The sequence below is a fragment of the Schistocerca gregaria genome, chromosome 10 (assembly GCF_023897955.1).
Source record: "Schistocerca gregaria isolate iqSchGreg1 chromosome 10, iqSchGreg1.2, whole genome shotgun sequence".
Lineage (NCBI taxonomy): Eukaryota > Metazoa > Arthropoda > Insecta > Orthoptera > Acrididae > Schistocerca > Schistocerca gregaria.
The window spans coordinates 215,938,246-215,952,496 of record NC_064929.1 but is presented as its reverse complement, the minus strand read 5'-3'; the positions used below and the strand labels follow the sequence as shown (position 1 = coordinate 215,952,496).

The following is a 14,251-nucleotide window of genomic DNA, read 5'->3' as shown; positions in this document are numbered from 1 at the left end:
TGCGAGGCAGGGCCCTCATCAAAAGGGCAGCAACACTACTGGACGGTTGTGTGGCCACTTTAAATTTGGACTCAAATTCGACACCCCTTTATTGTGCCTTGTGTACTGTGTTCCACATTGTCCAAGAGCCGATGTTCTGACTGGGCTTCCCCCTGGGCCAGGGCTGAACAGTCTCTTAAGCTTTTACTCCCTACCCCAACTCCCCAACCGCATTTTTGGAAATATGAATACAAATTTTCTTCCAATGTACAAACATTAACTAATTTTGAAAGTTCAACTACAATTTTCGAATTTCACTATGAGCTATGGAATATAGATCTAGAGAAAATGTGTATACAACCAGAAGATAGATTAACTGTAACATCTTCACAACAGTTTTAATGATATTTGGGACTTTCTAATACAAGAATTAGACAACTGGTGCCAAATGGGGGGAGGCTGTTTGTACAATGTGCAAATTTCACTTTCGGAATGGAATGAAGAGGCAATTGTAACCTACTGTAGACAATAGACCATCCCACAATTTACCTGGAACACCTTGGCCCCAAAATTCTAATTACGAAAATACTAATTTCTAGATTTCATCATTCCTTCAGTAGTAACTACAATTAAATGTATACAAGATACTCTTGCAAGAATTGAGAGGAATTTGACAACACAAAAACATTCAATCTTTTATGTTAGCCATTTGCCACATAATTGACAAACACTTTCCTGAATGACGGACACGCCGTCTCGACCTACGCACCATTCTTCTGTCTTGTATTTGCCAGACCGATAACATAATGGGTCTCTTTCTTGAGGTGATGTGCAGAAATGTCCGTGTATGAATCGTAGAGCTAGACAAGTAGAAACCTAGGTGGGGACTGTTATTTAAAAATGACACGATACAGACGTTGGTCTTCTGGACTCCTTACACCTTCTGTGGTTAAATCAATATTACACTAATTGTTATTTTACACAATATCGACAAACTAAAGCACACTGAGTAAATCACCTCGAGCATATTGGCAGTGAACGGGAAACCACAACCAGCAGCACACTTTTCTGGTCACTTCAATTCCCATAAAATGGCCGCCAGTTCCAAAAACTGCGATTACACATCACTTCTCATTTCGGTTTTCTGGTGAACTACTTTAGTTGCCCTTATTTCTGCAGTTTTCAATGAGGCACTCTCTTCTGGTGTCACAGTGAGGGTATGTTAATTGGTTATCAACACACAATTGCGACACAGTACACTTGACATCATACCAAAAAAAACAATAATGGAAGCGGCAAAACAGACAATATCAAATACTGAAGGCATAATTAAGGAAATGCTATTTGTCAAGCAATGCCATCATCACGAAATTGTGTACATGGTCCCTAGAAAGTGTAGAGGAGAAATAACTGGAGCCAACAAGATCTCCACATGCCATTTCTCCTAAACTGCCAAAGTATGGCATCTATCACAGATGGTCTTCCACTCACATGAGCCAGTAGTACCAACACTGGATAAAAAGAACTGACTTTAGTGATAATGCATGTCAGAGTGGGCAACTAAAAGGCTATCTGTGGGGGAAGAGTTTAAAAATTGTCAAGCAGATCACAAACAATGGGAAGCCCATGACAAAATAACAGTAATATGGAAACAGCTGGTTTTTACTCACCACACAGCAGAGGTATGGAGTCACAGATGTGCACGATGAAAAAGTATACTAGAAATATTTCAGCTTTTGGATGAAGTCTTTCTTCAAAAGTACAAAACTATCATATATTCTCACAACAAAAACTCATGCATACACGGCCACTGTCTCTGGGTACTAAGGCCCAACAACGGTGTAGATGGGCATTAGCACCCCAGAGACTGTGTGTGCGTGCGCGCGCGCGTTTTCTACTTCTGAAGGACTTAATCCAAAGGCCGAAATATTTTTATCATTCTTTCTCGCTGTGTCTGGCTGTGACTCAATATGTCCACTATGTAGTGAGTAACACCCTTTCCTTTCTATATTGTTGTCAAACTAGTGTCGACACTGTATGAAAGAGGTGTTGAACACCAGACATATTTGTGTGTCAGAAATCCTGCCTGAACTTTCTTTTAACTTCTTCCAGAATTCAGTTATGTACTGCGAAAGATAGCCCCACATTTACTCAGACAGTAGGAGATGGACATAAATCAGAACTCCACAATATAGTTATCTGTTCTTTGTACGGCTCATAAAAAGTGTGGAGAAAGGAATGTTCAGTATAGAAAGGGGACAGAACAATACTGAATCTGTTAAAGTAAAGGAATGGATACTACACAAAATATTTACGAGGGAATTTGTGCACAAGGAAGCTACATCCCAAATGAAATAAACAAGAAATTAAATGGCATGCAAAATGTTTGAGCAAGACACAGTAGATGGGAAGATGAAAAATTGCACAACAACCATTACATTGAGCAAAAGATGAGTTATGGCTGGTAGCACTACAATAAATAACTACAAACATAAAATATGGCACATGTAATTCCAAACAATATGGCTCAAACCTTCAAATTGGCCGAGTAAAAATTTTCAGTTTGACCTCGGTGATGGTACTTACATAAAAAAAGATGTGGCAGTCAAACGTCTTACCTGAGTAGATTTCCTTTTCACCGACATCAATCTGCTGGTGCGTCTTCACCACGTCAAACGGGTTCGTTACAATGGCAGCAATCTAAAAGAAGATAAGTCATTGCATACGAGTATTAGCCAATTTGATGTCTCCTCTTTGAAGCAGTGATATCATTGTAACTAGCAGAGTTGTACTGTTAGCATTAACAGGTAATACGTCACTACAGCTAAAACAATATCAGACACTGTTCCAGAATATAAGTAAAAATGTTAACAAATGTGGTATTCATTTCTTGTACTTTTTCACTCATTTGTAAACTTATATTAAATTACCACTTTCAATTTACACACTATCATCATGCTGAAGGAAAAGGTTGGTTTAACAGCAAAAATTGTGATTTACAGTAATTGTTATACAAATGCCTAATACACTGTGATGCAAAATAGATAAAGATACCTAAAACATATGAGAATTTGCACAAAGCACATAAAATCAGCTCAGAAAGGCATTAAGGTATCCTCAAAAAGAGAGAATGGCTGGCTGGTGCTTATTATCAAGGGGTGATATTCTGAAAGTGAGAAATTATTCCCAGCTTTTGGTACTGTTAGTTTCTACCTCAGCGAGGAAAGAGGGAGAGCTTGGAGAAGAACAGATAGTAGGATGACACAGAGAGATTAGCAAGTCATCCTAATACCCGAGACATTATACACAGATTGGTTTTCTGGTATTCGACATTGAAAGGACCACTTCCCAGTACAAGAGAGAAATCCTAACACAAATCAAAGTAACTGGCACATAACTCACTGTAAACTCACACGGTGCAACAATACAATAGTAAGGACCAGTAAAGCAAGAGGTGACAGTGCACTACGTAAGAGTTACGTAGGTAGATCGGTAATTCCATGTGCTCAAAAATATGGCTGTTTCCAAAGTGATGAAAATAACATTTTCACTCATATTCTTATACTATATACCTAGTGTACAATAATTCGGTATAAAACTCAATTTACCCTTTGCCTATTGTCCATAATCTCTCCTTCGCTTTTATACTTAGTCAGTGACCAACCTTGTCCTACGTCCTACGCCTTCCCATTCACTCTTTTACACAAATGCTTTGTAAATTCCCCAGATCTGGCTTTTACCCATAAACCACAATAATAAACCATAAAATATCATGCCGACTGTCATTAGGAGGTGTTTCACAAATACAACTTGTGAACTGACATCACACAGATATCTTTCGAGCTGTGGAAAATTAGGGCACATGATGGCAGTACGTGTGTAAGTGAGGGAGAGAGTGGGAAGGAGTAGCACTGAAATAGCTATAAATTGACTGAATTAAACATTGACATAGAAAAGACGCACTTGGTACCTGTGCAGTACTATAAAAAAAAAAACAGTATACGGTATTTTATTCGAATAATGCCCCGACATTTTTATATTAGGTTGGTGCATAGGTTTACAGTGTTTTTGTTTCGCACACTGGTATTCCAGCTGTTATGGGTTTATTTATCAAATGTAATATTTATTTGTATTTACCTGAAGCTATCTGAGTTCACATATTATCATTTTGTCGTCTGGAGATAGTGAGTGGAGTTGTGGATGCTAGAAAATGGAATCAAGGGGAGAAATCAAAACATTTCCAACATATTCTTCTGTTTGAGTTCAATAGAGGTGTGATAGCAGTGGAGGTAGCTAGAAACATTTGCTCCATATAAGGGCTTAATGCCATTTGACAGAGAATGGCAAGGAAAATGATTTTCCTGTTGTAAGGAGGATTGTTTTGACATTAGTTACACTCTACATTCAGTAATATCTACGGGGTTGAGATGAAGATCATTTAAACACATTAATCCACAATGATCCACTTCAGTGTACTCGAGAATTGGCAAACATGATGAACTGTGAACATTCCACTATGGTGTGACATTTGTGTGCAATGGGGATGGTTCAAACACAGGCAGTACAGGTCTGCATGGTCTAAGACAAAATCATAAATATCAGTGACCACATGTACATCTCTGCTCCTGAAGAACACTGATTATTCCTATGCTGTATCCTTACTGGTGACAAGAAATGCTAACATAGGGAATAGAAAGGAATGGTTGAGTATAAAAAAAGCAGCAACTCCCCACACAAAGACCTTTGTGCATACATAAAAGATAATGTTATACTGCTATTTTGACTAAAACTGACATAGTGAGACCACGGCTGTGTACAATTAATGTAGGTTGATTCTTACCAAGAATCAGACAGCAATCAGCCGCTATTAATATTGCTATTTATTTAAGTAAATAACCAGTTTCAAACTGACAAGTTCATTATCAGACAGCTGTTCACATGATTAGCTAGATACACTTTACAGAATCATCAGTTTTCGAATTTTATTCTCACACTGTGCCAAAATATTCTCGATGTGTGGTGCCATTAAAAATCCCACACGATCTTGTTGCGAAATTGCAGGATTGTATTTTTCAAATATTCCAAACTATATGCAGCACTTATACAATTTTCAAATCACCATATTGTGCAAAGTGACCCCCCCCCCCCCCCACACACACACACACACACACACACACATGTATTTGCCACATGTGAAGTTGACACAAAGATTTCGATGGTGCCACAGTGGAAGAATAAAAATCAAAAACTGACGATTATGTAAAGTGTATCTTGCAAATCATGTGAACAGCCATCTGATGATGAACTTGTCAGTTCGAAACTGGTTACGGCGCTATTTACTTAAATAAATAGCAATATTAATAGTGGTTGGTTGCTGTCTTCTTCTTTGTAAGAATCAACCTACATTAATGTTATACTCCTGGTGGAACAGCAGTGGTGTGGTGTACTACCAACTGCTCCCTGACGTGTAACCATCACTACTGTCATTTACTGTCTACTACTGAGATGCCACGCGACTTAATCAGAGAAGAATGACCAAGAAGACTTCGTGAAGTGATGCTAATCCGTGATAAGTCCCAGCCACATATTGATACACTGACAAAAAGCACTACACAGGAGTTGGCTGGGAAGCTATTCCACAGTCACCTTATTCGCCCTATCTTGTGCCCTCAGATTTTCATCTTTTCTGCTCTGTATCAAATAACCTTGAACGCACTTGTTTTCCTGATGAAAATGCATCCATGATGAGTCTCAATGAGTTATTCATCTCAGAGCCACACAATTTCCACAGTCGCAGAATCAAAAAATTACTCCAGCACTGGCAGACTGTTGTAAATAGTGAAGTAGAATGCCATACTTCTCAGTATCCAGAGACTGCAGTCGTGTGAGTGGGCGCGCGTGGGGTGGGCGCGCGTGAGTGGGCGCGCGTGAGTGGGCGCGCGTGAGTGGGCGCGCGTGAGTGGGCGCGCGTGAGTGGGCGCGCGTGAGTGGGCGCGCGTGAGTGGGCGCGCGTGAGTGGGCGCGCGTGAGTGGGCGCGCGTGAGTGGGCGCGCGTGAGTGGGCGCGCGTGAGTGGGCGCGCGTGAGTGGGCGCGCGTGAGTGGGCGCGCGTGAGTGGGCGCGCGTGAGTGGGCGCGCGTGAGTGGGCGCGCGTGAGTGGGCGCGCGTGAGTGGGCGCGCGTGAGTGGGCGCGCGTGAGTGGGCGCGCGTGAGTGGGCGCGCGTGAGTGGGCGCGCGTGAGTGGGCGCGTGTGAGTGGGCGTGTGTGAGTGGGCGCGCGCGCAGCACGCCTGCGTGTGCACTCTCTCTTCTCTCCGACCAAGGCCTTGTTGCTCATTTGGAAAAATACTATGAACTTATGAATAAACTTCTGCCATGCACTTAAATGTGATTTGCAGAGTATCCATGTACATGTAGATGTAGAAGAGAGGCAGTGGCCTTTTCAGTAGTTGCAGGGCAACATTCTGGATGATTGACTGATCTGGCATTGTAACACTAAACAAAACGGCCTTGCTGTGCTGGGACTGCGAACGGCTGAAAGCAAGAGGAAACTACAGCTGTCATTTTTCCCGAGGGCATGCAGCTTTACTGTGTGGTTAAATGATGATGGTGTCCTCTCGGGTAAAATATTCCGTAGGTAAAATAGTCCCCCATTTGGATCTCCAGGTGGGGACTACTCAGGAGTGTGTCGTTATCAGGAGAAAGAAAACTGGCATTCTACATATCGGAGTGTGGAATGTCAGATCCCTTAATCGGGCAGGCAGGTTAGAAAATTTAAAAAGGGAAATGGATAGGTATAGTTAGATATAGTGGGAATTAGTGAAGTTTGGTGGCAGCATGAACACGACTTCTGGCCAGGTGAATACAAGATTATAATTACAAAATCAAATAGGGGTACTGCAGGAGTTGGTTTAATGATGAATAAAAAAATAGGAGTGCAGGTAAGTTACTAACAACAGCATAGTGAATGCATTATTGTAGCAAAGATAGACACGTAGCCCACGCCTACCACAGTAGCACAAGTTTATATGCCAACTAACTCCACAGATGAAGAGATTGATGAAATGTATGATGAGATAAAATTAATTATTCAGATAGTGTAGGGAGACGAAAGTTTAATAGTCATGGGTGACTGGAATTCGATAGTAGGAAAAGGAAGAGAAGGAAAAGTAGTGAATGAATATGGAATGGGGGTAATGAATGGAGGAGGAAGCCATATGGTAGAATTTTGCACCGGGTTTAACTATTTATTTATTTTCTGTGCATATAACGAAAAGTTTTCGGACATTGTTGGGAAAATTTAGCTTACATTACACATATACAGTAAAATATTTATATTCTTTCATAACATCATATAGAGCAGACATGTCTGTACACACTATTTTTCAAAAGGGCACTACAAGTAGATTCCTCGATAGTGTAACACAATTTAGCTTATATTTCTATTAGTACAGTACACATAATACAGTGAATAATTACATTCTTTCATACCATTGATAGATCGGAGACATTGTCTATATTACTGTTTTCCAAGATGGCACTACAACTTGAAGTCCTCTATAGAGTAACAACACTTCTCTATTAATAATTGCTTCAGTCTACTCTTTATCATATTTAGATTTGCTTTCTTGAGTTCACAGGGTAGTGCATTGAAGAAAATTGCTCCCATTCTATGTTGGCTCTGGTCCGTTGCCAATGAAGGTTTGCGGACTGAGTACTGAAACTGATCTCAGTACTGTTAGCTGCAGACTGCATATCACTGCCACAGCTGATGAAGGATATGTCATCGGCATAGCTTATAACTATGCAATTCTTGGGTTCAAATAAGTTATTTACATATACGAGGAACAGAAAAGGCCCTAGTATGCTTCCTTGAGGAACGCCACATTGAAGTGTCCTGAAGGTTGATTTAGTTGTTAGGAACTGCTCATTACTTTTATAAGTTAGCATATACACACTGTCTTTCAAATAGGAGGTAAGTAATTTCAAGGCTAGTCCTCTCAACTCATACTCTTCTAGCTTACACAGAAGAATGGTATGATACACAGTATCAAGGGCTTTACTCATATCTAGGAAAGCGCCTATTTATTACCTTGTCACTTTTGTCCAGCTTATTTAATATTTCATGTATAAAAGATGCTACTGCTGTTGTAGTAGATCTCCCTTTTCTGAATCCATGTTGTAGGTTGTTTAACAGATTTGTGTTTGGTGAAATATGATTCAATTTGATTTAGTATTACTCTCTAACAATTTGCCTAGTTCTGAGGTTAATGATATTGGCCCTTAGTTTCTAGTGTCAGTTTTTAATCCCTTTTTATGCACTGGTATAATTTCAGTAATTTTCAAAAGGTCAGGAAATACACCATTACTGAGGGATGGATGGATGGATGGAGAGGGTTGTGTGGGCGCACGACGGCAAGGTCTTAAGTACCAGCTCAGTAACAGATTGAGGCGGGTGTCAAGAAAATACTCAGAACAATAAGATAAAGCAGAACGTAAAACACATGTAACAAGCTTGGAAAAATATGTGCCTACCCACACTGAAGCGTGGGACGAAGCATGCCGTCAGCAGTAAAACACGGACAATACAGGAAGAAAGTGGTAGAGGGAGCTAAAACAATATAGCAGATGGAAGTGGCTGGCTGACCACACAGGAAAAAGGAAGGAGCCAGCCACTTTGCAATACACTAAAACCTCCAGCCTAAAAGTTTAGGCCAGAGTCCAGACACATCACAAAACTTTAAAATTCTAAACACACCCGTATCATTAGCTAAAACACAGGGCTGATCCCCATCAACTTGTGCTTCTGCCCTTGCATCGCGGTATAAAATGCAGTCTGTTAAAATGTGCCAGACAGAAATGTGCACACCACAAGCATCACAAAACAGGGGATCCTGCTGCCATAATAGAAAGCTATGTGTGAGAGGACAGTGCCCAATACGAAGACGCGTGAGCATCACTTCTTCCCGCCTGAGCAACCGGCAGGAGGAACACCACGCCCGAGTTGTTTACTTCACCAACCACAGTTTATTGGCCGTCACCGCCAGCCATTCTTCCTCCCACAACTCCATGCATTTCTTGTGGAGTGCAGAAATGACAGACTGCAAGGGAATAGGACACTGGGTCACATGCTGCTCTCTGCAGGCCTCCTTGGCAGCCCGATCGGCCTGTTCATTGCCCCATATTCCTACATGACCAGGCACCCAGCAGGAGGACACCTCCTTACCCCGCCGTTGGAGCAAGTACAGTTGGTCATATATAAGCTGGACCCTCTCCTCAGTTGGGTACAGATTCTGCAATGATTGTAAGGCACCAGGAGAATTGGAGTAAGTACAAATGTAAGGATATAGAGGCATATATCATTAGGGGTAAGATAGATATTGCCAACAGGAAAAGTAAAGAGACCTTTGGAGAAAAAAGAACCACTTGTATGAATATCAGGAGCTTCGATGCAAACCCAGTTCTAAGCAAAGAAGGGAAAGCAGAAAGGTGGAAGGAGTTTATAGGGGGTCTATACAAGGGTGATTTACTTGAGGACAATATTCTGGAAATAGAAGAGGACGCAGATGAAGATGAAATGGGAGATACGATACTGCGTGAAGAGTTTGACAGAGCACTGAAAGACCTAAGTCGAAACAAGGCCCCGGGAGTAGACAACATTCCATTAGAACTACTGACAACCTTGGGAGAGCCAGCCCTGACAAAACTCTACCATCTGGTAAGCAGGATGTATGAGACACGAGAAATACCCTCAGACTTCAAGAAGAATATAATAATTCCAATCCCAAAGAAAGCAGGTGTTGACATGTGAAAATTACCAAACTAGCAGTTTAATAAGTCACAGCAGGAAAATACCAACACGAATTCTTTAGAGATGAACGGAAAAACTGGTAGAAGCTGACCTCGGGGAAGATCAGTTTGGATTCTGTAGAAATGTTGAAAGGTAGTGAGACAGGGTTGTAGCCTATCTCCGATGTTATTCAATCTCTATATTGAGCAAGCAGTAAAGGTAACAAAAGAAAAATTCAGAGTAGGAATTAAAATCCATGGAGAAGAAATAAAAACTTTGACATTTGCCATTGACATTTTAATTCTGTCAGAGATAGGAAATGAGACAAAGTAATAGATGAGTTTTGCTATCTGGGGAGCAAAATAACTGATGATGGTCGAAGTAAAGAAGATATAAAATGCAGACTGGCAACGGCAAGGAAAGCATTTCTGAAGAAGAGATATTTGTTAACATCAAGTATAGATTTAAGTGTCAGGAAGTCTTTTCTGAAAGTATTTGTATGGAGTATAGCCACATATGGAAGTGAAACATGGACAATAAATAGTTTAGACAAGAAGAGAATAGAAGTTTTTGAAATGTGGTGCTACAGAAGAATGCTGAAGATTAGATGGATCAATCACCTAACTAATGAGGAGGTAATGAATAAAATTGGAAAGAAGATAAATTTGTGGCACAACCTGAGTAGAAGAAATGATCAGTTTGTGGAACATGTTCTGAGGCATCAAGGAATCTCAATTTAGTATTGGAGGGCAGCATGCAGGGTAAAAATCATAGCGGGAGACCAAGAGATGAATACACTAAGCATATTCAGATGGATATAGGTTGCAGTAAGTACTGGGAGATGAAGAAGCTTGCACAGGATAGAGTAGTATGACAGCTGCATCAAACCAGTCTCTGGATTGAAGACAACGACAACAAAAACAACAACAACAGTTGAAGAAACAGATGAGCACTCATTTCCAGCACAAACTGCAGAGGAGCAGCAGTCCGCCATCAGAAGATTATAAAGTTTAGCAGAATGAGAAAAATTAAGAGATACTAGTGCGGCATTTACAATTTATTGTAACTTTAAATTCAACAGCAGGTACATGTCAAGTGGCATTACACTCATCTTCACGGCCAAAGTGCAGAATATGAAATATTTCTGTGCTGTGAAGAAAAGTATTACATAATTTAAAAGGAATCTGGAATACATCATTGTTGTCAAAATCAACCAGGCCAACAACAGAAATTACAGCAGTGCATGAACTAGTCTCCACACTGCATTTGAACAAATTTACAAAGAATTTGTATGTTCACTATTTGTTATGGAAACTGTCAACACTGATTCAGCTACCTTACGGGAGCAGCTGCAGTTCCGTCTACATTTCATTAGTCTACCATAACATCAGCTCAACCCGCCACCTTTGGTGAAAAACACAGTTTGGCAGGCCTGTCACACCAGCTTCCTGCAAGTGTCCAAGAATGTAGCCCGGAAGTCCCGACACCCCCCCCCCCCCTTTTCCCAATCACCTAAATGAAATTTCACATGACTTATTTGCCATGTAGTAAATTGACAGATATTTTGATTTTCAATCATATGAAAAGAAAGCAATATGCACTATTGATAGTCCACAATAGCATTGATATATTTGAAGTATTTATGTATCCCAACACTATCAGCCATCGCCCATCTACTTTAGCTAAGACCATATATAGTACACTGCTGACCTCACTTGGGCTCAGTTGTTTTTTTAACCAGTTCAGTTTCTACTTGCACTTAAATTTAGTCAAAGTACTGCAATTTATTGGTTTTGTGCTGTTGTGTCAGGCCTAGTTTCTAGTTATGGAGAAGTCTGTAACAAGAAAGAAAGGCGAAACAAATTCTGATTCGTCCACTAGTGTTATGGTACATTAAAAATAGGTACACAATACTACAACAGCCTCATTACCTATATATAGCAGTTTAATATTACCACAGGAGTTACTTGAAGAGTGGCATAACTTTGGAGTTGCAGTATTTTAGCAGGCAGTGAAGTGGTAAACATCTTTACAAATAACCTTACATTAAAGTCAATGCATAAAAACACACTTGGATTTGCCTGTGCCGCCTAAAGCTTGCACTGGTCAACAAAAATATCATCAAAGGGGTGATGGTCACATTAAAAAAAGTAATTGCTCAAAATTCTATCTTTAGTAACTCAGACAGTAAAATATCACCGAATCTGTTCATCTGAACAACGCTCAATAACCAAAACCAGTTTGTGAAGAGTGGAAGGAGTACGTGATGACACCACAGTCTATAGTTTGCATGTTTCTAAAAGATTTTTTCAGTGGGCTGCTTGAATTCATCCGAGCTGACTGCACCCTGCGTACCCGCTCACTGCCCCCTTCTCATCCAAAATCTGTTTATATTCTAATGTACTGTAACAACTGTAGGCAGGAATTCCATGCACAATTAAATCTAAAAACGTGCATGCACTATCAAATGACAATCATTTTCAATCAAAGGAAAATCATGCAATTTCAGAATTCCATATTTTGTTGTGGTGCATTTTATTTTATTTTATTTTTAAATCCAGTTCGACAACCCATTTTTCCAATTTCTCCACCGGCAGTAGATTCAGGTGGTGAACTAGCAATGCCTGGATGCAGGTCGTGAGGTGGAACTCAAATCCATCCACCAACAACCTTGGAAATAGTTTTCTATGGTTTCCCACTCTCAGTTTAGGCAAAATCCAGGGTTGGTCCCTCACTACAGACCACAGCCAGTTTCTTCCAAAATTCATTCTTTTGTGACAGATTCCTATCTCCTTAAAGATGCAGCCTCTCTGCTTGAATGGAAAGAGCTGCATCAAAGACAAGGCAAAAATCTCTTCAGAGAATTGTGGCACTAAAAGCCATACAATAAATAAATAGTAATCCAAATTCTCCTCATTTAGGCTCATTCGTTGTAAGTGCATAACATTCTTTCCTGCAAAAAATGATCTCTCTATGTCACCAGAAATGACGGATGAATACAAAAATGAGGACATTTAAGAAAGTGTAAGCTTGAATAATTCCAAATCCATTGCATTTTCACAATCAAAAATTGTTCTAGCTTCTGTAACGGACAGAATCATATCAGCTCTGTTTATTCCAACAGCCCTGAAGACAATAATCAAATTTTCTTAAATTTCATGGCACAAGAGGATAACTGAAGACTTTTACTAGGAAATAACTGACAAATTTCAATTAGAACAAACATATTTTTAAATAATTATCTAAGAAGTTCATCTTATATGTAAAACAAATGGTTGTTAAATGTATAGCCCTATCTAATCTTCAACAAATTGTCTGATTTTATATGACATGGAGAGTGTAAGCAAATAACATTTTCACTTCGTTGTACTACATTAAAATATTTTCATTTAAATCGGTTAACTCAGTTTGTAATTTGCCTGTTGCTGTAGTGAAAAGATAAGTGATACATGACATTCATATAACAATTACTTTAACCCATTTAAAATAACTCAAATCAATTGTTTTTTATTTATATAATTGTGTTTAGTAGTTCCTATTCTTTTTCAGAAGTTCTATTATTATCTCCAAACTGGAGTTTCTTAAGTTTTAGACACAATTATACAAAAATAATATTTTTGTTTCTCTTGTAACAGTATTTATCTTTAATTGGGGTAAGTTATTTATTTCTCAGAAAGATAGTATTTAATTTTAATGTTGGTTTGAGGAAGATGTCAACAATTTGGGTAGTTCAACGATATTTACGCTGGAAAATGGCTGGCGAACATCATGATGTACTATGTATCTTTGCACGAAGATTGCCCGCTTGTGGAACAGCAATATATCTTATCTTCAAGTTTTACTACAAGAACAATGTTCTACTGTGAAATGTTTCATTTTTAATATCCTTGGAAAAGAGAGTTGAACTGTCACAACTCTAAGGCATTTGTAAATAAACATCATACAAACAACAATATATGTTGTACATTGTATAGAGGAGTTTACCAGTATCACATGCTGTAAAACCATATTACTGTGGATTAAAACAATCTCATTTGAAAAGTTGCATACATTGAAATCAGTTGCATACACTGAAATCAGTGAATGAGCCAATGCTAAAATCCCAAACCTGTAGCTCAAATTAGGTTGCTACAGTTTCAATATGACTATTGAAATAATTTGTAGGAAAAAGTTATCAATTGACTTTTAATGAAATGAAAGATACTTTTATTAATGTTGCGACTGAACTGGAGAACTCTGGATGCTTTGTTGTGCTGAAGGAATTCTGACTGTTTCAGGTAAGTTGTAATGTTGAGAATATGTGTTACACTGTTTTAACAGAAGTTTTTCTTGCTATTTGTATGAAAGCCCCCTGAAAGCAAATCACATACATAAAATTAAAAAACAAATAACTGTGTTACGAAATAAATGAAAAACATGAGCATTTTAAGGCCAGATTTAACTAATCTGAACCCCCCCCCCCCCCCTTTCCCAAATCTCTCTGA

General features: G+C 39.3%; 1 protein-coding gene across 2 annotated transcripts in view; it reads right to left on the bottom strand.

The window, feature by feature from the left end:
• The window catches only part of LOC126293329 (probable mitochondrial glutathione transporter SLC25A40), a 79,684-nt gene that overhangs the window by 49,085 nt on the left and 16,348 nt on the right, over positions 1 to 14,251 (bottom strand). For both annotated transcript variants that reach the window (XM_049986517.1, XM_049986515.1), the window contains exon 6: positions 2,598 to 2,679. In XM_049986517.1, the coding sequence (XP_049842474.1) occupies positions 2,598 to 2,679 (82 nt within the window). The remainder of the gene's footprint in view (positions 1 to 2,597; positions 2,680 to 14,251) is intronic.